Here is a 22385-nt window from a genome sequence, read left to right on the forward strand (position 1 = left end):
GTTCCAGTCCCACTCCAGGTTCCAGTTCCACTCCAGGTTCGTGTCTCATTCCAGGTTCCAGTCCCACTCCAGGTTCCAGTCCCACTCCAGGTTCCAGTCCCACTCCAGGTTCCTTGCTCATTCCAGGTTCCAGTCCCATTCAGGTTTCAGTGCCACTCCAGGTTCCAGTCTCACTCCAGGCTCCCTTCTCACTCCAGGTTCCAGACCCACCCCAGGTTCCAGTCCCACTCCGGTTTCCAGTCGCTCTCCGGGTTCCAGTGCCACTCCGGATTCCAGTCTCACTCCTGGTTCCAGTTCCACTGCAGGTTCCAGTCCCACTCGAGGTTCGTGTCTCATTCCAGGTTCCAGTCCCACTCCAGGTTCCAGTCCCTCTCCAGGTTCCAGTCTCACTCCAATTTCCAGTCCCACTCCCGCTTCCAGTCTCACTCCAGGTTCCAGTCTCACTCCAGGTTCCAGTCCAACTCCTGGTTCCAGTCCCTCTCCTGGTTCCAGTCCCACTCCAGGTTCCAGTCACACTCCAGGCTCCAATCCCTCTCCAGGTTCCAGTCCTACTCCAGGTTCCAGTCCCACTCCAGGTTCCAGTCTCACTCCAGGTTCCAGTCCCACTCCAGGTTCCAGTCTCACTCCAGGTTCCAGTCCCACTTCAGGTTCCTGTCTCACTCCAGTTCACAGTCCCACTCCACGTTCGTGTCTGACTCCAGGTTCGACTCCCACTCCATGTTCGACTTCCACTCCAGGTTCCAGTCTCACTCCAGGTTCCAGTCTCACTCCAGGTTCCAGTCACTCTCCAGGTTCCAGTCCCACTCCAGGTTCCAGTCCCTCTCCAGGTTCCAGTCTCACTCCAGGTTCCAGTCCCAGTCCAGGTTCCACACTCACTCCAGGTTCCAGTCCCACTTAAGGTTCCAGTCCCACTCCAGTTTCCAGTCCCACTCCAGGTTTGACTCTCACTCCAGGTTCGACTCCCACTCCAGATTAACGTCCCTCTCCAGGTTCCAGTCTCACTCCAGGTTCCAGTCCCACTCCAGGTTCCAGTCGCACTCCAGGTTCCAGTCCCACTCCAGGTTCCAGCACCAGTCCAGGTTTTAGTCTCACTCCAGGTTCCAGTCCCACTCCAGGTTCCTGTCCCACTCCATGTTCGTGTCTGACTCCAGGTTCGACTCCAACTCCAGGTTCGACTCCCACTCCAGGTTCAAGTCTCACTCCAGGTTCCAGTCTCACTCCAGGTTCCAGTGATACTTCAGGTTCCAGTCCCACTCCAGGTTCAAGTCCCAATCCAGGTTCGTGTCTCACTCCAGCTTAGACTCCCACTCCACGTTCGACTCCCACTCCAGGTTCCAGTATCACTCCAGGTTCCAGTCCCACTCCAGGTTCCAGTCTCACTCCAGGTTCCAGTCCCTCTCCAGCTTCCAGTCTCACTCCAGGTTCCAGTCCCACTCCAGGTTCCAGTCTCACTCCAGGTTCCAGTCTCACTCCAGTTTCCAGTCCCTCTCCAGGTTCCAGTCTCACTCCAGGTTCCAGTCGCACTCCAGGTTCCATTCCCATTCCAGGTTCCAGTCCCACTCCAGGTTCCAGTCCCACTCCAGGTTCCAGTCTTACTCCAGGTTCCTTGCCCACTCCAGGTTCCAGTCTCACTCAAGATTCCAGGCTCACTCCAGGTTCCAGTCCAACCGCAGGTTCCAGTCCCACTCCAGGTCCAAGTCCCACTCCAGGTTCCAGTCTTACTTCAGTTTCCAGTCCCACTCCAGGTTCCAGTCCCTCTCCAGTTTCCAGTCTCACTCCAGGTTCCAGTCCCTCTCCAGTTTCCAGTCTCACTCCAGGTTCCAGTCCCACTCCAGGTTCCAGTTTCACTCCAGGTTCCAGTCTCACTCCAGGTTCCAGTCCCACTCCAGCTTCCAGTCTCTCTCCAGGTTCCAATCCCTCTCCAGGTTCCAGTCCCACTCCAGCTTCCAGTCTCACTCCAGGTTCCAGTCCCTCTCCAGGTTCCAGTCTCACTCCAGGTTCCAGTCCCAGTCCAGGTTCCACACTCACTCCAGGTTCCAGTCCCACTTAAGGTTCCAGTCCCACTCCAGTTTCCAGTCCCACTCCAGGTTTGACTCTCACTCCAGGTTCGACTCCCACTCCAGATTAACGTCCCTCTCCAGGTTCCAGTCTCACTCCAGGTTCCAGTCCCACTCCAGGTTCCAGTCGCACTCCAGGTTCCAGTCCCACTCCAGGTTCCAGCACCAGTCCAGGTTTTAGTCTCACTCCAGGTTCCAGTCCCACTCCAGGTTCCTGTCCCACTCCATGTTCGTGTCTGACTCCAGGTTCGACTCCAACTCCAGGTTCGACTCCCACTCCAGGTTCAAGTCTCACTCCAGGTTCCAGTCTCACTCCAGGTTCCAGTGATACTTCAGGTTCCAGTCCCACTCCAGGTTCAAGTCCCAATCCAGGTTCGTGTCTCACTCCAGCTTAGACTCCCACTCCACGTTCGACTCCCACTCCAGGTTCCAGTATCACTCCAGGTTCCAGTCCCACTCCAGGTTCCAGTCTCACTCCAGGTTCCAGTCCCTCTCCAGCTTCCAGTCTCACTCCAGGTTCCAGTCCCACTCCAGGTTCCAGTCTCACTCCAGGTTCCAGTCTCACTCCAGTTTCCAGTCCCTCTCCAGGTTCCAGTCTCACTCCAGGTTCCAGTCGCACTCCAGGTTCCATTCCCATTCCAGGTTCCAGTCCCACTCCAGGTTCCAGTCCCACTCCAGGTTCCAGTCTTACTCCAGGTTCCTTGCCCACTCCAGGTTCCAGTCTCACTCAAGATTCCAGGCTCACTCCAGGTTCCAGTCCAACCGCAGGTTCCAGTCCCACTCCAGGTCCAAGTCCCACTCCAGGTTCCAGTCTTACTTCAGTTTCCAGTCCCACTCCAGGTTCCAGTCCCTCTCCAGTTTCCAGTCTCACTCCAGGTTCCAGTCCCTCTCCAGTTTCCAGTCTCACTCCAGGTTCCAGTCCCACTCCAGGTTCCAGTTTCACTCCAGGTTCCAGTCTCACTCCAGGTTCCAGTCCCACTCCAGCTTCCAGTCTCTCTCCAGGTTCCAATCCCTCTCCAGGTTCCAGTCCCACTCCAGCTTCCAGTCTCACTCCAGGTTCCAGTCCCACTCCACGTTCCAGTCCCACTCCACGTTCCAGTCCCACTCCAGGTTCCCGTCTCACTCCAGGTTCCCGTCTCACTCCAGGTTCCACTCCCACTCCAGGTTCCAGTCCCACTCCGGGTTCCAGTCCCACTCCGGTTCCAGACCCACTCCAGGTTCCAGTCCCTCTCCGGGTTCCAGTCCCACTCCGGATACCAGTCTCACTCCTCGTTCCAGTTCCACTCCAGGTTCCAGTCCCACTCCAGGTTCCAGTCCCACTCCAGGTTCCAGTGCCACTCCAGGTTCCAGTGCAACTCCAGGTTCCAGTCTCACTCCAGGTTCCAGTCTCACTTCAGGTTCCAAACTCACTCCAGGTCCCAGTCTCACTCCAGCTTCCTGGCCCACTCCAGGTTCCAGTCTCACTCCAGGTTCCAGTCCCACTCCTGATTCCATTCTCACTCCAGGTTCCAGTCTCACTTCTGGTTCCAGTCTCACTCCAGCTTCCTGGCCCACTCCAGGTTCCAGTCTCACTCCAGGTTCCAGTCCCTCTCCAGCTTCCAGTCCCACTCCAGTTTCCAGTCCCACTCCAGGTTCCAGTCCCACTCCAGGTTCCAGTCCCACTCCAGGTTCCAGTCCCTCTCCAGGTTCCAGTCCCTCTCCAGGTTCCTGTCTCACTCCAGGTTCCAGTCCCACTCCGGTTTCCACTCTCACTCCAGGTTCCAGTCTCACTCCAGGTTCCAGTCCAACTCCTGGTTCCAGTCCCTCTCCTGGTTCCAGTCCCACTCCAGGTTTCAGTCCCTATCCAGGTTCCAGTCACACTCCAGGCTCCAATCCCTCTCCAGGTTCCAGTCCCACTCCAGGTTCCAGTCCCACTCCAGGTTCCAGTCTCAATCCTGGTTCCAGTCCCACTCCAGGTTCCAGTCTCACTCCAGGTTCCAGTCCCAATCCAGGTTCCATTCTCACTCCAGTTCACAGTCAAACTCCACGTTCCTGGCCCACTCCAGGTTCCAGCCTCACTCCAGGTTCCTGTCCCTCTCCAGATTCCAGTCTCACTCCAGATTCCAGTCCCTCTCCAGGTTCCATCCCCACTCCAGTTTCCAGCCCCACTCCAGGTTCCAGTCCCACTCCAGGTTCCAGTCGTACTCCAGGTTCCAGTCCCACTACAGGTTCCAGTCCCTCTCCAGGTTCCAGTCTCACTCCAGGTTCCAGTCCCACTCCAGATGCCAGTCTCACTCCAGTTTCGAGTCTCACTCCAGGTTCCAGTCCCACTCCAGGTTCCAGTCCCACTCCAGTTCCAATCCCACTCCAGGTTCCAGTCCCACTCCAGGATCCAGTCTCACTCCAGGTTCCAGTCCCACTCCAGGTTCCAGTCTCATTCCAGGTTCCAGTCTCACTCCAGGTTCCAGTCCCACTCCAGGTTCCAGTCCCACTCGAAGTTCGAGTCCCACTCCAGGTTCCAGTCCCACTCCAGGTTCCAGTCCCACTCCAGGTTCGAGTCCCACTCCAGGTTCCTGTCCCTCGCCAGGTTCCAGTCCGAGTCCAGTTTCGACTCCCACTCCAGGTTCCGGTCCCACTCCAGGTTCCAGTTCCACTCCAGGTTCCAGTCCCACTCCAGGTTCCAGTCCCTCTCCTCGTTCCAGTCCCACTCCAGGTTCCAGTCCCACTCCAGCTTCCAGTCCCTCTCCTCGTTCCAGTCCCACTCCAGGTTCCAGTCCCACTCTCGGTTCCAGTCTCACTCCAGGTTCCAGTCCCACTCCAGGTTCCAGGCGCACTCCAGTTTCCAGTCACACTCCAGGTTCCAGTCCCACTCCAGTTCCAATCCCACTCCAGGTTCCAGTCGCACTCCAGGTTCCAGTCTCAATCCAGGTTCCAGTCCCATTCCAGGTTCCAGTTCCACTCCAGGTTCCAGTCTCATTCCAGGTTCCAGTCCCACTCCAGGTTCCAGTCCCACTCGAGTTTCGAGTCCCACTCCAGGTTCCAGTCCCACTCCAGGTTCCAGTACCACTCCATCTTCCATTCCCTCACCAGGTTCCAGTCCGAGTCCAGGTTCGACTCCCACTCCATGTTCCAGTCCCACTCCAGGTTCCAGTCGCACTCCAGCTTCCAGTCCCACACCTGGTTCCAGTGCCTCTCCATGTTCCAGTCCCACTCCAGGTTCCAGTCGCACTCCACGTTCGTGTCTGACTCCAGGTTCGACTCCCACTCCAGGATCGACTTCCACTCCAGGTTCCAGTCTCACTCCAGGTTCCAGTCTCATTCCAGGTTCCAGTCTCACTCCAGGTTCCAGTCACTCTCCAGGTTCCAGTCCCACTCCAGGTTCGTGTCTCACTCCTGGTTCGACTCCCACTCCAGGTTCGACTCCCACTCTAGGTTCCACTCTCACTCCAGGTTCCAGTCCCTCTCCAGGTTCCAGTCCCGATCCAGGTTCCAGTCTCACTCCAGGTTCCAGTCCCTCTCCAGGTTCCATTCTAACTCCAGGTTCCAGTCCCACTCCAGGTTCCAGTCCCTCTCCACGTTCCAGTCTCTCTCCAGGTTCCAGACTCACTCCAGGTTCCAGTCCCACTTAAGGTTCCAGTCGTACTCCAGGTTCCAGTCTCACTCCAGGTTCGACTCCCAATCCAGCTTCCAGTCCCACTCCAGGTTCGACTCCCACTCTAGGTTTTTACTCCCGCTCCAGGTTCCAGTCCCGCTCCAGGTTCCAGTCCCACTCCAGGTTCCAGTCCCACTCCAGGTTCGTGTCTGACTCCAGGTTCGATTCCAACTCCATGTTCGACTCCCACTCCAGGTTCCAGTCTCACTCCAGGTTCCAGTCTCACTCCAGGTTCCAGTGATACTTCAGTTTCCAGTCCCACTCCAGGTTCCAGTCCCACTCCAGGTTCGTGTCTCACTCCAGGTTCGACTCCCACTCCACGTTCGACTCCCACTCCAGGTTCCTGTCTCACTCCTGGTTCCAGTCCCACTCCAGGTTCCAGTCACACTCCAGGTTCCCGTCCCTCTCCAGCTTCCAGTCTCACTCCAGGTTCCAGTCCCACTCCAGGTTCAAGTCTCACTCCAGGTTCCAGTCTCACTCCAGCTTACAGTCCCACTCCAGGTTCCATTCCCATTCCAGGTTCCAGTCCCACTCCAGGTTCCAGTCCCACTCCAGGTTCGTGTCTGACTCCAGGTTCGACTCCAACTCCAGCTTCGACTCCCACTCCAGGTTCCAGTCTCACTCCAGGTTCCAGTCTCACTCCAGGTTCCAGTGATACTTCAGGTTCCAGTCCCACTCCAGGTTCCAGTCTCACTCCATGTTCCAGTGTAACTCCAGGTTCCCGTCCCTCTCCAGGTTCCATTCTCACTCCAGGTTCCAGTCCCACTCCAGGTTCCATTCCCATTCCAGGTTCCAGTCCCTCTCCAGGTTCCAGACTCACTCCAGGTTCCAGTCTCACTTAAGGTTCCAGTCCCACTCCAGGTTCCAGTCCCACTCCAGGTTCCAGTCTCACTCCAGGTTCCAGTCCCACTCCAGGTTCCAGTCCCACTCCAGGTTCGACTCTCAATCCAGGTTCGAATCCCACTCCAGCTTACGGTCCCTCTCCAGGTTCCAATCACACTCCAGGTTCCAGTCTCACTCCAGGTTCCAGTCCCACTCCAGGTTCCAGTCCACTCCAGGTTCCAGTCCCACTCCAGGTTCCAGTCTCACTCCAGGTTCCAGTCCCACTCCAGGTTCCAGCACAACTCCAGGTTTTAGTCTCACTCCAGGTTCCAGTCTCACTCCAGGTTACAGTCCCACTCCAGCTTCCAGTCTCTCTCCAGGTTCCAATCCCTCTCCAGGTTCCAGTCCCACTCCAGCTTTCAGTCTCACTCCAGGTTCCAGTCCCACTCCACGTTCCAGTCCCACTCCACGTTCCAGTCCCACTGCAGGTTCCCGTCTCACTCCAGGTTCCCGTCTCACTCCAGGTTCCACTCCCACTCCAGGTTCCAGTCCCACTCCGGGTTCCAGTCCCACTCCAGTTCCAGACCCACTCCAGGTTCCAGTCCCTCTCCGGGTTCCAGTCCCACTCCGGATACCAGTCTCACTCCTCATTCCAGTTCCACTCCAGGTTCCAGTCCCACTCCAGGTTCCAGTCCCACTCCAGGTTCCAGTCCCACTCCAGGTTCCAGTGCCGCTCCAGGTTCCAGTGCAACTCCAGGTTCCAGTCTCACTCCAGGTTCCAGTCTCACTTCAGGTTCCAGTCTCACTCCAGGTCCCAGTCTCACTCCAGCTTCCTGGCCCACTCCAGGTTCCAGTCCCTCTCCAGCTTCCAGTCCCACTCCAGTTTCCAGTCCCACTCCAGGTTCCAGTCCCACTCCAGGTTCCAGTCCCACTCCAGGATCCAGTCCCTCTCCAGGTTCCAGTCCCTCTCCAGGTTCCTGTCTCACTCCAGGTTCCAGTCCCACTCCAGTTTCCACTCTCACTCCAGGTTCCAGTCTCACTCCAGGTTCCAGTCCAACTCCTGGTTCCAGTCCCTCTCCTGGTTCCAGTCCCACTCCAGGTTTCAGTCCCTATCCAGGTTCCAGTCACACTCCAGGCTCCAATCCCTCTCCAGGTTCCAGTCCCACTCCAGGTTCCAGTCCCACTCCAGGTTCCAGTCTCAATCCTGGTTCCAGTCCCACTCCAGGTTCCAGTCTCACTCCAGGTTCCAGTCCCAATCCAGGTTCCATTCTCACTCCAGTTCACAGTCAAACTCCACGTTCCTGGCCCACTCCAGGTTCCAGCCTCACTCCAGGTTCCTGTCCCACTCCAGATTCCAGTCTCACTCCAGATTCCAGTCCCTCTCCAGGTTCCATCCCCACTCCAGTTTCCAGCCCCACTCCAGGTTCCAGTCCCACTCCAGGTTCCAGTCGTACTCCAGGTTCCAGTCCCACTCCAGCTTCCAGTCGCTCTCTTCGTTCCAGTTCCACTCCAGGTTCCAGTCCCACTCCCGGTTCCAGTCTCACTCCAGGTTCCAGTCCCACTCCAGGTTCCAGGCGCACTCCAGTTTCCAGTCAAACTCCAGGTTCCAGTCCCACTCCAGTTCCAATCCCACTCCAGGTTCCAGTCGCACTCCAGGTTCCAGTCTCAATCCAGGTTCCAGTCCCATTCCAGGTTCCAGTTCCACTCCAGGTTCCAGTCTCATTCCAGGTTCCAGTCCCACTCCAGGTTCCAGTCCCACTCGAGTTTCGAGTCCCACTCCAGGTTCCAGTACCACTCCATCTTCCATTCCCTCACCAGGTTCCAGTCCGAGTCCAGGTTCGACTCCCACTCCAGGTTCCAGTGCCTCTCCATGTTCCAGTCCCACTCCAGGTTCCAGTCGCACTCCTGCTTCCAGTCCCACACCTGGTTCCAGTCCCTCTCCAGGTTCCAGTCCCACTCCAGGCTCGAGTCTCACTCCACGTTCGTGTCTGACTCCAGGTTCGACTCCCACTCCAGGTTCGACTTCCACTGCAGGTTCCAGTCTCACTCCAGCTTCCAGTCTCATTCCAGGTTCCAGTCCCACTCCAGGTTCCAATCCCACTCCAGTTTCGTGTCTCACTCCTGGTTCGACTTCCACTCCAGGTTCGACTTCCACTGCAGGTTCCAGTCTCACTCCAGCTTCCAGTCTCACTCCAGGTTCCAGTCCCACTCCAGGTTCCATTCCCATTCCAGCTTCCAGTCCCTCTCCAGGTTCCAGTCCCTCTTCAGGTTCCAGTCTCACTCCAGGTTCCAGTCTCACTCCAGGTTCCAGTCTCACTCTAGGTTCGAGTCCCTCTCCAGGTTCCAGTCTCACTCCAGGTTCCAGTCCCACTCCAGGTTCCATTCCCATTCCAGGTTCCAGTCCCACTCCAGGTTCCAGTCCCTCTCCAGGTTCCAGTCTCACTCCAGGTTCCGGTCCCTCTCCAGGTTCCAGTCCCACTCCAGGTTCGTGTCTCACTCCTGGTTCGACTCCCACTCCAGGTTCGACTCCCACTCTAGGTTCCAGTCCCGATCCAGGTTCCAGTCTCACTCCAGGTTCCAGTCCCTCTCCAGGTTCCATTCTAACTCCAGGTTCCAGTCCCACTCCAGGTTCCAGTCCCTCTCCACGTTCCAGTCTCTCTCCAGGTTCCAGACTCACTCCAGGTTCCAGTCCCACTTAAGGTTCCAGTCGTACTCCAGGTTCCAGTCTCACTCCAGGTTCGACTCCCAATCCAGCTTCCAGTCCCACTACAGGTTCGACTCCCACTCTAGGTTTTTACTCCCGCTCCAGGTTCCAGTCCCGCTCCAGGTTCCAGTCCCACTCCAGGTTCCAGTCCCACTCCAGGTTCGTGTCTGACTCCAGGTTCGATTACAACTCCATGTTCGACTCCCACTCCAGGTTCCAGTCTCACTCCAGGTTCCAGTCTCACTCCAGGTTCCAGTGATACTTCAGTTTCCAGTCCCACTCCAGGTTCCAGTCCCACTCCAGGTTCGTGTCTCACTCCAGGTTCGACTCCCACTCCACGTTCGACTCCCACTCCAGGTTCCTGTCTCACTCCTGGTTCCAGTCCCACTCCAGGTTCCAGTCACACTCCAGGTTCCCGTCCCTCTCCAGCTTCCAGTCTCACTCCAGGTTCCAGTCCCACTCCAGGTTCAAGTCTCACTCCAGGTTCCAGTCTCACTCCAGCTTACAGTCCCACTCCAGGTTCCATTCCCATTCCAGGTTCCAGTCCCACTCCAGGTTCCAGTCCCACTCCAGGTTCGTGTCTGACTCCAGGTTCGACTCCAACTCCAGCTTCGACTCCCACTCCAGGTTCCAGTCTCACTCCAGGTTCCAGTCTCACTCCAGGTTCCAGTGATACTTCAGGTTCCAGTCCCACTCCAGGTTCCAGTCTCACTCCATGTTCCAGTGAAACTCCAGGTTCCAGTCCCTCTCCAGGTTCCATTCTCACTCCAGGTTCCAGTCCCACTCCAGGTTCCATTCCCATTCCAGGTTCCAGTCCCTCTCCAGGTTCCAGACTCACTCCAGGTTCCAGTCTCACTTAAGGTACCAGTCCCACTCCAGGTTCCAGTCTCACTCCAGGTTCGACTCCCACTCCAGGTTCCAGTCACACTCCAGGGTTGACTCCCACTCCAGTTTTTTACTCCCACTCCAGGTTCCAGTCCCACTCCAGGTTCCAGTCCCACTCCAGGTTCGACTCTCAATCCAGGTTCGAATCCCACTCCAGCTTACGGTCCCTCTCCAGGTTCCAATCACACTCCAGGTTCCAGTCTCACTCCAGGTTCCAGTCCCACTCCAGGTTCCAGTCCACTCCAGGTTCCAGTCCCACTCCAGGTTCCAGTCTCACTCCAGGTTCCAGTCCCACTCCAGGTTCCAGCACAACCCAAGGTTTTAGTCTCACTCCAGGTTCCAGTCCCTCTCCAGGTTCCAGTCCCACTCCAGGTTCCAGTCCCACTCCAGCTTCCAGTCCCACTCCAGGTTCCAGTCCCTCTCCAGTTTCCATTCCCACTCCAGGTTCGTGTCTGACTCCAGGTTCGACTCCAACTCCAGGTTCGACTCCCACTCCAGGTTCCAGTCCCACTCCAGGTTCCAGTCTCACTCCAGGTTCCAGTCCCACTCCAGGTTCCAGCACAACTCCAGGTTTTAGTCTCACTCCAGGTTCCAGTCCCACTCCAGGTTCCAGTCCCTCTCCAGGTTCCAGTCCCACTCCAGGTTCCAGTCCCACTCCAGCTTCCAGTCCCACTCCAGGTTCCAATCCCTCTCCAGGTTCCATTCCCACTCCAGGTTCGTGTCTGACTCCAGGTTCGACTCCAACTCCAGGTTCGACTCCCACTCCAGGTTCCAGTCTCACTCCAGGTTCCAGTCCCAATCCAGGTTCCATTCTCACTCCAGTTCACAGTCAAACTCCACGTTCCTGGCCCACTCCAGGTTCCAGCCTCACTCCAGGTTCCTGTCCCACTCCAGATTCCAGTCTCACTCCAGATTCCAGTCCCTCTCCAGGTTCCATCCCCACTCCAGTTTCCAGCCCCACTCCAGGTTCCAGTCCCACTCCAGGTTCCAGTCGTACTCCAGGTTCCAGTCCCACTACAGGTTCCAGTCCCTCTCCAGGTTCCAGTCTCACTCCAGGTTCCAGTCCCACTCCAGATGCCAGTCTCACTCCAGTTTCGAGTCTCACTCCAGGTTCCAGTCCCACTCCAGGTTCCAGTCCCACTCCAGTTCCAATCCCACTCCAGGTTCCAGTCCCACTCCAGGATCCAGTCTCACTCCAGGTTCCAGTCCCACTCCAGGTTCCAGTCTCATTCCAGGTTCCAGTCTCACTCCAGGTTCCAGTCCCACTCCAGGTTCCAGTCCCACTCGAAGTTCGAGTCCCACTCCAGGTTCCAGTCCCACTCCAGGTTCCAGTCCCACTCCAGGTTCGAGTCCCACTCCAGGTTCCTGTCCCTCGCCAGGTTCCAGTCCGAGTCCAGTTTCGACTCCCACTCCAGGTTCCGGTCCCACTCCAGGTTCCAGTTCCACTCCAGGTTCCAGTCCCACTCCAGGTTCCAGTCCCTCTCCTCGTTCCAGTCCCACTCCAGGTTCCAGTCCCACTCCAGCTTCCAGTCCCTCTCCTCGTTCCAGTCCCACTCCAGGTTCCAGTCCCACTCCCGGTTCCAGTCTCACTCCAGGTTCCAGTCCCTCTCCAGGTTCCAGGCGCACTCCAGTTTCCAGTCACACTCCAGGTTCCAGTCCCACTCCAGTTCCAATCCCACTCCAGGTTCCAGTCGCACTCCAGGTTCCAGTCTCAATCCAGGTTCCAGTCCCATTCCAGGTTCCAGTTCCACTCCAGGTTCCAGTCTCATTCCAGGTTCCAGTCCCACTCCAGGTTCCAGTCCCACTCGAGTTTCGAGTCCCACTCCAGGTTCCAGTACCACTCCATCTTCCATTCCCTCACCAGGTTCCAGTCCGAGTCCAGGTTCGACTCCCACTCCAGGTTCCAGTGCCTCTCCATGTTCCAGTCCCACTCCAGCTTCCAGTCCCACACCTGGTTCCAGTCACACTCCAGGTTCCAGTCCCACTCCAGTTCCAATCCCACTCCAGGTTCCAGTCGCACTCCAGGTTCCAGTCTCAATCCAGGTTCCAGTCCCATTCCAGGTTCCAGTTCCACTCCAGGTTCCAGTCTCATTCCAGGTTCCAGTCCCACTCCAGGTTCCAGTCCCACTCGAGTTTCGAGTCCCACTCCAGGTTCCAGTCCCACTCCAGGTTCCAGTACCACTCCATCTTCCATTCCCTCACCAGGTTCCAGTCCGAGTCCAGGTTCGACTCCCACTCCATGTTCCAGTCCCACTCCAGGTTCCAGTCGCACTCCAGCTTCCAGTCCCACACCTGGTTCCAGTGCCTCTCCATGTTCCAGTCCCACTCCAGGTTCCAGTCGCACTCCACGTTCGTGTCTGACTCCAGGTTCGACTCCCACTCCAGGATCGACATCCACTCCAGGTTCCAGTCCCACTCCAGGTTCCAGTCTCACTCCAGGTTCCAGTCTCATTCCAGGTTCCAGTCTCACTCCAGGTTCCAGTCACTCTCCAGGTTCCAGTCCCACTCCAGGTTCGTGTCTCACTCCTGGTTCGACTCCCACTCCAGGTTCGACTCCCACTCTAGGTTCCACTCTCACTCCAGGTTCCAGTCCCTCTCCAGGTTCCAGTCCCGATCCAGGTTCCAGTCTCACTCCAGGTTCCAGTCCCTCTCCAGGTTCCATTCTAACTCCAGGTTCCAGTCCCACTCCAGGTTCCAGTCCCTCTCCACGTTCCAGTCTCTCTCCAGGTTCCAGACTCACTCCAGGTTCCAGTCCCACTTAAGGTTCCAGTCGTACTCCAGGTTCCAGTCTCACTCCAGGTTCGACTCCCAATCCAGCTTCCAGTCCCACTCCAGGTTCGACTCCCACTCTAGGTTTTTACTCCCGCTCCAGGTTCCAGTCCCGCTCCAGGTTCCAGTCCCACTCCAGGTTCCAGTCCCACTCCAGGTTCGTGTCTGACTCCAGGTTCGATTCCAACTCCATGTTCGACTCCCACTCCAGGTTCCAGTCTCACTCCAGGTTCCAGTCTCACTCCAGGTTCCAGTGATACTTCAGTTTCCAGTCCCACTCCAGGTTCCAGTCCCACTCCAGGTTCGTGTCTCACTCCAGGTTCGACTCCCACTCCACGTTCGACTCCCACTCCAGGTTCCTGTCTCACTCCTGGTTCCAGTCCCACTCCAGGTTCCAGTCACACTCCAGGTTCCCGTCCCTCTCCAGCTTCCAGTCTCACTCCAGGTTCCAGTCCCACTCCAGGTTCAAGTCTCACTCCAGGTTCCAGTCTCACTCCAGCTTACAGTCCCACTCCAGGTTCCATTCCCATTCCAGGTTCCAGTCCCACTCCAGGTTCCAGTCCCACTCCAGGTTCGTGTCTGACTCCAGGTTCGACTCCAACTCCAGCTTCGACTCCCACTCCAGGTTCCAGTCTCACTCCAGGTTCCAGTCTCACTCCAGGTTCCAGTGATACTTCAGGTTCCAGTCCCACTCCAGGTTCCAGTCTCACTCCATGTTCCAGTGTAACTCCAGGTTCCCGTCCCTCTCCAGGTTCCATTCTCACTCCAGGTTCCAGTCCCACTCCAGGTTCCATTCCCATTCCAGGTTCCAGTCCCTCTCCAGGTTCCAGACTCAACCCAGGTTCCAGTCTCACTTAAGGTTCCAGTCCCACTCCAGGTTCCAGTCCCACTCCAGGTTCCAGTCTCACTCCAGGTTCCAGTCCCACTCCAGGTTCCAGTCCCACTCCAGGTTCGACTCTCAATCCAGGTTCGAATCCCACTCCAGCTTACGGTCCCTCTCCAGGTTCCAATCACACTCCAGGTTCCAGTCTCACTCCAGGTTCCAGTCCCACTCCAGGTTCCAGTCCACTCCAGGTTCCAGTCCCACTCCAGGTTCCAGTCTCACTCCAGGTTCCAGTCCCACTCCAGGTTCCAGCACAACTCCAGGTTTTAGTCTCACTCCAGGTTCCAGTCTCACTCCAGGTTCCAGTCCCACTCCAGCTTCCAGTCTCTCTCCAGGTTCCAATCCCTCTCCAGGTTCCAGTCCCACTCCAGCTTCCAGTCTCACTCCAGGTTCCAGTCCCACTCCACGTTCCAGTCCCACTCCACGTTCCAGTCCCACTGCAGGTTCCCGTCTCACTCCAGGTTCCCGTCTCACTCCAGGTTCCACTCCCACTCCAGGTTCCAGTCCCACTCCGGGTTCCAGTCCCACTCCAGTTCCAGACCCACTCCAGGTTCCAGTCCCTCTCCGGGTTCCAGTCCCACTCCGGATACCAGTCTCACTCCTCGTTCCAGTTCCACTCCAGGTTCCAGTCCCACTCCAGGTTCCAGTCCCACTCCAGGTTCCAGTCCCACTCCAGGTTCCAGTGCCACTCCAGGTTCCAGTGCAACTCCAGGTTCCAGTCTCACTCCAGGTTCCAGTCTCACTTCAGGTTCCAGTCTCACTCCAGGTCCCAGTCTCACTCCAGCTTCCTGGCCCACTCCAGGTTCCAGTCTCACTCCAGGTTCCAGTCCCACTCCTGATTCCATTCTCACTCCAGGTTCCAGTCTCACTTCAGGTTCCAGTCTCACTCCAGGTCCCAGTCTCACTCCAGCTTCCTGGCCCACTCCAGGTTCCAGTCTCACTCCAGGTTCCAGTCCCTCTCCAGCTTCCAGTCCCACTCCAGTTTCCAGTCCCACTCCAGGTTCCAGTCCCACTCCAGGTTCCAGTCCCACTCCAGGTTCCAGTCCCTCTCCAGGTTCCAGTCCCTCTCCAGGTTCCTGTCTCACTCCAGGTTCCAGTCCCACTCCAGTTTCCACTCTCACTCCAGGTTCCAGTCTCACTCCAGGTTCCAGTCCAACTCCTGGTTCCAGTCCCTCTCCTGGTTCCAGTCCCACTCCAGGTTTCAGTCCCTATCCAGGTTCCAGTCACACTCCAGGCTCCAATCCCTCTCCAGGTTCCAGTCCCACTCCAGGTTCCAGTCCCACTCCAGGTTCCAGTCTCAATCCTGGTTCCAGTCCCACTCCAGGTTCCAGTCTCACTCCAGGTTCCAGTCCCAATCCAGGTTCCATTCTCACTCCAGTTCACAGTCAAACTCCACGTTCCTGGCCCACTCCAGGTTCCAGCCTCACTCCAGGTTCCTGTCCCACTCCAGATTCCAGTCTCACTCCAGATTCCAGTCCCTCTCCAGGTTCCATCCCCACTCCAGTTTCCAGCCCCACTCCAGGTTCCAGTCCCACTCCAGGTTCCAGTCGTACTCCAGGTTCCAGTCCCACTCCAGCTTCCAGTCGCTCTCTTCGTTCCAGTTCCACTCCAGGTTCCAGTCCCACTCCCGGTTCCAGTCTCACTCCAGGTTCCAGTCCCACTCCAGGTTCCAGGCGCACTCCAGTTTCCAGTCAAACTCCAGGTTCCAGTCCCACTCCAGTTCCAATCCCACTCCAGGTTCCAGTCGCACTCCAGGTTCCAGTCTCAATCCAGGTTCCAGTCCCATTCCAGGTTCCAGTTCCACTCCAGGTTCCAGTCTCATTCCAGGTTCCAGTCCCACTCCAGGTTCCAGTCCCACTCGAGTTTCGAGTCCCACTCCAGGTTCCAGTACCACTCCATCTTCCATTCCCTCACCAGGTTCCAGTCCGAGTCCAGGTTCGACTCCCACTCCAGGTTCCAGTGCCTCTCCATGTTCCAGTCCCACTCCAGGTTCCAGTCGCACTCCAGCTTCCAGTCCCACACCTGGTTCCAGTCCCTCTCCAGGTTCCAGTCCCACTCCAGGCTCGAGTCTCACTCCACGTTCGTGTCTGACTCCAGGTTCGACTCCCACTCCAGGTTCGACTTCCACTGCAGGTTCCAGTCTCACTCCAGCTTCCAGTCTCATTCCAGGTTCCAGTCCCACTCCAGGTTCCAATCCCACTCCAGTTTCGTGTCTCACTCCTGGTTCGACTTCCACTCCAGGTTCGACTTCCACTGCAGGTTCCAGTCTCACTCCAGCTTCCAGTCTCACTCCAGGTTCCAGTCCCACTCCAGGTTCCATTCCCATTCCAGCTTCCAGTCCCTCTCCAGGTTCCAGTCCCTCTTCAGGTTCCAGTCTCACTCCAGGTTCCAGTCTCACTCTAGGTTCGAGTCCCTCTCCAGGTTCCAGTCCCACTCCAGGTTCCAGTCTCACTCTAGGTTCGAGTCCCTCTCCAGGTTCCAGTCTCACTCCAGGTTCCAGTCCCACTCCAGGTTCCATTCCCATTCCAGGTTCCAGTCCCACTCCAGGTTCCAGTCCCTCTCCAGGTTCCAGTCTCACTCCAGGTTCCGGTCCCTCTCCAGGTTCCAGTCCCACTCCAGGTTCGTGTCTCACTCCTGGTTCGACTCCCACTCCAGGTTCGACTCCCACTCTAGGTTCCAGTCCCGATCCAGGTTCCAGTCTCACTCCAGGTTCCAGTCCCTCTCCAGGTTCCATTCTAACTCCAGGTTCCAGTCCCACTCCAGGTTCCAGTCCCTCTCCACGTTCCAGTCTCTCTCCAGGTTCCAGACTCACTCCAGGTTCCAGTCCCACTTAAGGTTCCAGTCGTACTCCAGGTTCCAGTCTCACTCCAGGTTCGACTCCCAATCCAGCTTCCAGTCCCACTACAGGTTCGACTCCCACTCTAGGTTTTTACTCCCGCTCCAGGTTCCAGTCCCGCTCCAGGTTCCAGTCCCACTCCAGGTTCCAGTCCCACTCCAGGTTCGTGTCTGACTCCAGGTTCGATTACAACTCCATGTTCGACTCCCACTCCAGGTTCCAGTCTCACTCCAGGTTCCAGTCTCACTCCAGGTTCCAGTGATACTTCAGTTTCCAGTCCCACTCCAGGTTCCAGTCCCACTCCAGGTTCGTGTCTCACTCCAGGTTCGACTCCCACTCCACGTTCGACTCCCACTCCAGGTTCCTGTCTCACTCCTGGTTCCAGTCCCACTCCAGGTTCCAGTCACACTCCAGGTTCCCGTCCCTCTCCAGCTTCCAGTCTCACTCCAGGTTCCAGTCCCACTCCAGGTTCAAGTCTCACTCCAGGTTCCAGTCTCACTCCAGCTTACAGTCCCACTCCAGGTTCCATTCCCATTCCAGGTTCCAGTCCCACTCCAGGTTCCAGTCCCACTCCAGGTTCGTGTCTGACTCCAGGTTCGACTCCAACTCCAGCTTCGACTCCCACTCCAGGTTCCAGTCTCACTCCAGGTTCCAGTCTCACTCCAGGTTCCAGTGATACTTCAGGTTACAGTCCCACTCCAGGTTCCAGTCTCACTCCATGTTCCAGTGTAACTCCAGGTTCCAGTCCCTCTCCAGGTTCCATTCTCACTCCAGGTTCCAGTCCCACTCCAGGTTCCATTCCCATTCCAGGTTCCAGTCCCTCTCCAGGTTCCAGACTCACTCCAGGTTCCAGTCTCACTTAAGGTTCCAGTCCCACTCCAGGTTCCAGTCTCACTCCAGGTTCGACTCCCACTCCAGGTTCCAGTCACACTCCAGGGTTGACTCCCACTCCAGTTTTTTACTCCCACTCCAGGTTCCAGTCCCACTCCAGGTTCCAGTCCCACTCCAGGTTCGACTCTCAATCCAGGTTCGAATCCCACTCCAGCTTACGGTCCCTCTCCAGGTTCCAATCACACTCCAGGTTCCAGTCTCACTCCAGGTTCCAGTCCCACTCCAGGTTCCAGTCCACTTCAGGTTCCAGTCCCACTCCAGGTTCCAGTCGCACTCCAGGTTCCAGTCCCACTCCAGGTTCCAGCACAACCCAAGGTTTTAGTCTCACTCCAGGTTCCAGTCCCACTCCAGGTTCCAGTCCCTCTCCAGGTTCCAGTCCCACTCCAGGTTCCAGTCCCACTCCAGCTTCCAGTCCCACTCCAGGTTCCAGTCCCTCTCCAGTTTCCATTCCCACTCCAGGTTCGTGTCTGACTCCAGGTTCGACTCCAACTCCAGGTTCGACTCCCACTCCAGGTTCCAGTCCCACTCCAGGTTCCAGTCTCACTCCAGGTTCCAGTCCCACTCCAGGTTCCAGCACAACTCCAGGTTTTAGTCTCACTCCAGCTTCCAGTCCCACTCCAGGTTCCAGTCCCTCTCCAGGTTCCAGTCCCACTCCAGGTTCCAGTCCCACTCCAGCTTCCAGTCCCACTCCAGGTTCCAGTCCCTCTCCAGGTTCCATTCCCACTCCAGGTTCGTGTCTGACTCCAGGTTCGACTCCAACTCCAGGTTCGACTCCCACTCCAGGTTCCAGTCTCACTCCAGGTTCCAGTCCCAATCCAGGTTCCATTCTCACTCCAGTTCACAGTCAAACTCCACGTTCCTGGCCCACTCCAGGTTCCAGCCTCACTCCAGGTTCCTGTCCCACTCCAGATTCCAGTCTCACTCCAGATTCCAGTCCCTCTCCAGGTTCCATCCCCACTCCAGTTTCCAGCCCCACTCCAGGTTCCAGTCCCACTCCAGGTTCCAGTCGTACTCCAGGTTCCAGTCCCACTACAGGTTCCAGTCCCTCTCCAGGTTCCAGTCTCACTCCAGGTTCCACTCCCACTCCAGATGCCAGTCTCACTCCAGTTTCGAGTCTCACTCCAGGTTCCAGTCCCACTCCAGGTTCCAGTCCCACTCCAGTTCCAATCCCACTCCAGGTTCCAGTCCCACTCCAGGATCCAGTCTCACTCCAGGTTCCAGTCCCACTCCAGGATCCAGTCCCACTCCAGGTTCCAGTCCCACTCGAAGTTCGAGTCCCACTCCAGGTTCCAGTCCCACTCCAGGTTCCAGTCCCACTCCAGGTTCGAGTCCCACTCCAGGTTCCTGTCCCTCGCCAGGTTCCAGTCCGAGTCCAGTTTCGACTCCCACTCCAGGTTCCGGTCCCACTCCAGGTTCCAGTTCCACTCCAGGTTCCAGTCCCACTCCAGGTTCCAGTCCCTCTCCTCGTTCCAGTCCCACTCCAGCTTCCAGTCCCACTCCAGCTTCCAGTCCCTCTCCTCGTTCCAGTCCCACTCCAGGTTCCAGTCCCACTCCCGGTTCCAGTCTCACTCCAGGTTCCAGTCCCTCTCCAGGTTCCAGGCGCACTCCAGTTTCCAGTCACACTCCAGGTTCCAGTCCCACTCCAGTTCCAATCCCACTCCAGGTTCCAGTCGCACTCCAGGTTCCAGTCTCAATCCAGGTTCCAGTCCCATTCCAGGTTCCAGTTCCACTCCAGGTTCCAGTCTCATTCCAGGTTCCAGTCCCACTCCAGGTTCCAGTCCCACTCGAGTTTCGAGTCCCACTCCAGGTTCCAGTACCACTCCATCTTCCATTCCCTCACCAGGTTCCAGTCCGAGTCCAGGTTCGACTCCCACTCCAGGTTCCAGTGCCTCTCCATGTTCCAGTCCCACTCCAGCTTCCAGTCCCACACCTGGTTCCAGTCCCTCTCCAGGTTCCAGTCCCACTCCAGGCTCGAGTCTCACTCCACGTTCGTGTCTGACTCCAGGTTCGACTCCCACTCCAGGTTCGACTTCCACTGCAGGTTCCAGTCTCACTCCAGCTTCCAGTCCCTCTCCAGGTTCCAGTCCCGATCCAGGTTCCAGTCTCACTCCAGGTTCCAGTCCCTCTCCAGGTTCCATTCTAACTCCAGGTTCCAGTCCCACTCCAGGTTCCAGTCCCACTCCAGGTTCCAGTCCCTCTCCACGTTCCAGTCTCTCTCCAGGTTCCAGACTCACTCCAGGTTCCAGTCCCACTTAAGGTTCCAGTCGTACTCCAGGTTCCAGTCTCACCCCAGGTTCAACTCCCAATCCAGCTTCCAGTCCCACTCCAGGTTCGACTCCCACTCTAGGTTTTTACTCCCGCTCCAGGTTCCAGTCCCGCTCCAGGTTCCAGTCCCACTCCAGGTTCCAGTCCCACTCCAGGTTCGTGTCTGACTCCAGGTTCGATTCCAACTCCATGTTCGACTCCCACTCCAGGTTCCAGTCTCACTCCAGGTTCCAGTCTCACTCCAGGTTCCAGTGATACTTCAGTTTCCAGTCCCACTCCAGGTTCCAGTCCCACTCCAGGTTCGTGTCTCACTCCAGGTTCGACTCCCACTCCACGTTCGACTCCCACTCCAGGTTCCTGTCTCACTCCTGGTTCCAGTCCCACTCCAGGTTCCAGTCACACTCCAGGTTCCCGTCCCTCTCCAGCTTCCAGTCTCACTCCAGGTTCCAGTCCCACTCCAGGTTCCAGTCCCTCTCCAGGTTCCATTCTCACTCCAGGTTCCAGTCCCACTCCAGGTTCCATTCCCATTCCAGGTTCCAGTCCCTCTCCAGGTTCCAGACTCACTCTAGGTTCCAGTCTCACTTAAGGTTCCAGTCCCACTCCAGGTTCCAGTCTCACTCCAGGTTCGACTCCCACTCCAGGTTCCAGTCACACTCCAGGGTTGACTCCCACTCCAGTTTTTTACTCCCACTCCAGGTTCCAGTCCCACTCCAGGTTCCAGTCCCACTCCAGGTTCGACTCTCAATCCAGGTTCGAATCCCACTCCAGCTTACGGTCCCTCTCCAGGTTCCAATCACACTCCAGGTTCCAGTCTCACTCCAGGTTCCAGTCCCACTCCAGGTTCCAGTCCACTCCAGGTTCCAGTCCCACTCCAGGTTCCAGTCTCACTCCAGGTTCCAGTCCCACTCCAGGTTCCAGCACAACTCCAGGTTTTAGTCTCACTCCAGGTTCCAGTCCCACTCCAGGTTCCAGTCCCTCTCCAGGTTCCAGTCCCACTCCAGGTTCCAGCCCCACTCCAGCTTCCAGTCCCACTCCAGGTTCCAGTCCCTCTCCAGGTTCCATTCCCACTCCAGGTTCGTGTCTGACTCCAGGTTCGACTCCAACTCCAGGTTCGACTCCCACTCCAGGTTCCAGTCTCAATCCAGGTTTCATTCTCACTCCAGGTTCCAGTGATACTTCAGGTTCCAGTCCCACTCCAGGTTCGTGTCTCACTCCAGGTTCGACTCCCACTCCACGTTCGACTCCCACTCCAGGTTCCAGTCTCACTCCAGGTTCCAGTCCCACTCCAGGTTCCAGTCTCACTCCAGGTTCCAGTCCCTCTCCAGGTTCCAGTCTCACTCCAGCTTCCAGTCCCACTCCAGGTTCCAGTCTCACTCCAGGTTCCATTCTCACTCCAGGTTCCAGTCCCTCTCCAGGTTCCAGTCTCACTCCAGGTTCCAGTCCCACTCCAGGTTCCATTCCCATTCCAGGTTCCAGTCCCACTCCAGGTTCCAGTCCCTCTTCAGGTTCCAGTCTCTTTCCAGGTTCAAGTCTCACTCCAGGTTCCAGTCTCACTCTAGGTTCGAGTCCCTCTCCAGGTTCCAGTCTCACTCCATGTTCCAGTCCCACTCCAGGTTCCAGTCCCTCTCCTGGTTCCAGTCTCACTCCAGGTTCCAGTCCCTCTCCAGGTTCCAGTCCCACTCCAGGTTCCAGTCTCACTCCAGGTTCCTATCCCACTCCAGGTTCCAGTCCCTCTCCAGGTTCCAATCCCACTCCAGGTTCCAGTCCCTCTCCAGGTTCCAGTCCCTCTCCAGGTTCCAGTCCCACTCCAGGTTCCAGTCTCACTCCAGGTTCCAATCCCACTCCAGGTTCCAGTCCCTCTCCAGGTTCCAGTCCCACTCCTGGTTCCAGTCCCACTCCAGCTTCCACTCCCTCTCCTGGTTCCAGTCCCACTCCAGGATCGACTTCCACTCCAGGTTCCAGTCTCACTCCAGGTTCCAGTCTCACTCCAGGTTCCAGTCACTCTCCAGGTTCGACTCCCACTCCAGGTTCGACTCCCACTCTAGGTTCCACTCTCACTCCAGGTTCCAGTCTCACTCCAGGTTCCAGTCACTCTCCAGGTTCGACTCCCACTCCAGGTTCGACTCCCAATCCAGCTTCCAGTCCCACTCCAGGTTCCATCCCACTCCAGTTTCGACTCTCACTCCAGGTTCGACTCCCACTCCAGGCTCCAGTCTCACTCCAGGTTCCAGTCCCACTCCAGGTTCCAGTCCCACTCCAGGTTCGTGTCTGACTCCAGGTTCGATTCCAACTCCATGTTCGACTCCCACTCCAGGTTCCAGTCTCACTCCAGGTTCCAGTCTCACTCCAGGTTCCAGTGATACTTCAGTTTCCAGTCCCACTCCAGGTTCCAGTCCCAATCCAGGTTCGTGTCTCACTCCAGGTTCGACTCCCACTCCACGTTCGACTCCCACTCCAGGTTCCTGTCTCACTCCTGGTTCCAGTCCCACTCCAGGTTCCAGTCACACTCCAGGTTCCCGTCCCTCTCCAGCTTCCAGTCTCACTCCAGGTTCCAGTCCCACTCCAGGTTCAAGTCTCACTCCAGGTTCCAGTCACACTCCAGGTTCCCGTCCCTCTCCAGCTTCCAGTCTCACTCCAGCTTA

At 57.3% G+C, this 22385-nt stretch overlaps 2 protein-coding genes across 2 annotated transcripts in view; both read left to right on the plus strand.

Moving 5' to 3' along the window:
- nrxn2b (neurexin 2b) overlaps window positions 1-22385 on the plus strand; it is a 1731499-nt gene that overhangs the window by 820594 nt on the left and 888520 nt on the right. The window lies entirely within an intron of this gene.
- Window positions 1-22385, plus strand: part of LOC144670204 (uncharacterized) — a 242057-nt gene that overhangs the window by 182362 nt on the left and 37310 nt on the right. The window contains 9 exon segments of the mRNA XM_078532690.1: window positions 5045-5144; window positions 5242-5270; window positions 5387-5434; window positions 12223-12322; window positions 12420-12448; window positions 12637-12684; window positions 13573-13591; window positions 15939-16006; window positions 19186-19233. Of these exon segments, the coding sequence (XP_078388816.1) occupies window positions 5045-5144; window positions 5242-5270; window positions 5387-5434; window positions 12223-12322; window positions 12420-12448; window positions 12637-12684; window positions 13573-13591; window positions 15939-16006; window positions 19186-19233 (489 nt within the window).

Source organism: Cetorhinus maximus, chromosome 31 (genome assembly GCF_964194155.1).
Source record: "Cetorhinus maximus chromosome 31, sCetMax3.hap1.1, whole genome shotgun sequence".
NCBI lineage: Eukaryota > Metazoa > Chordata > Chondrichthyes > Lamniformes > Cetorhinidae > Cetorhinus > Cetorhinus maximus.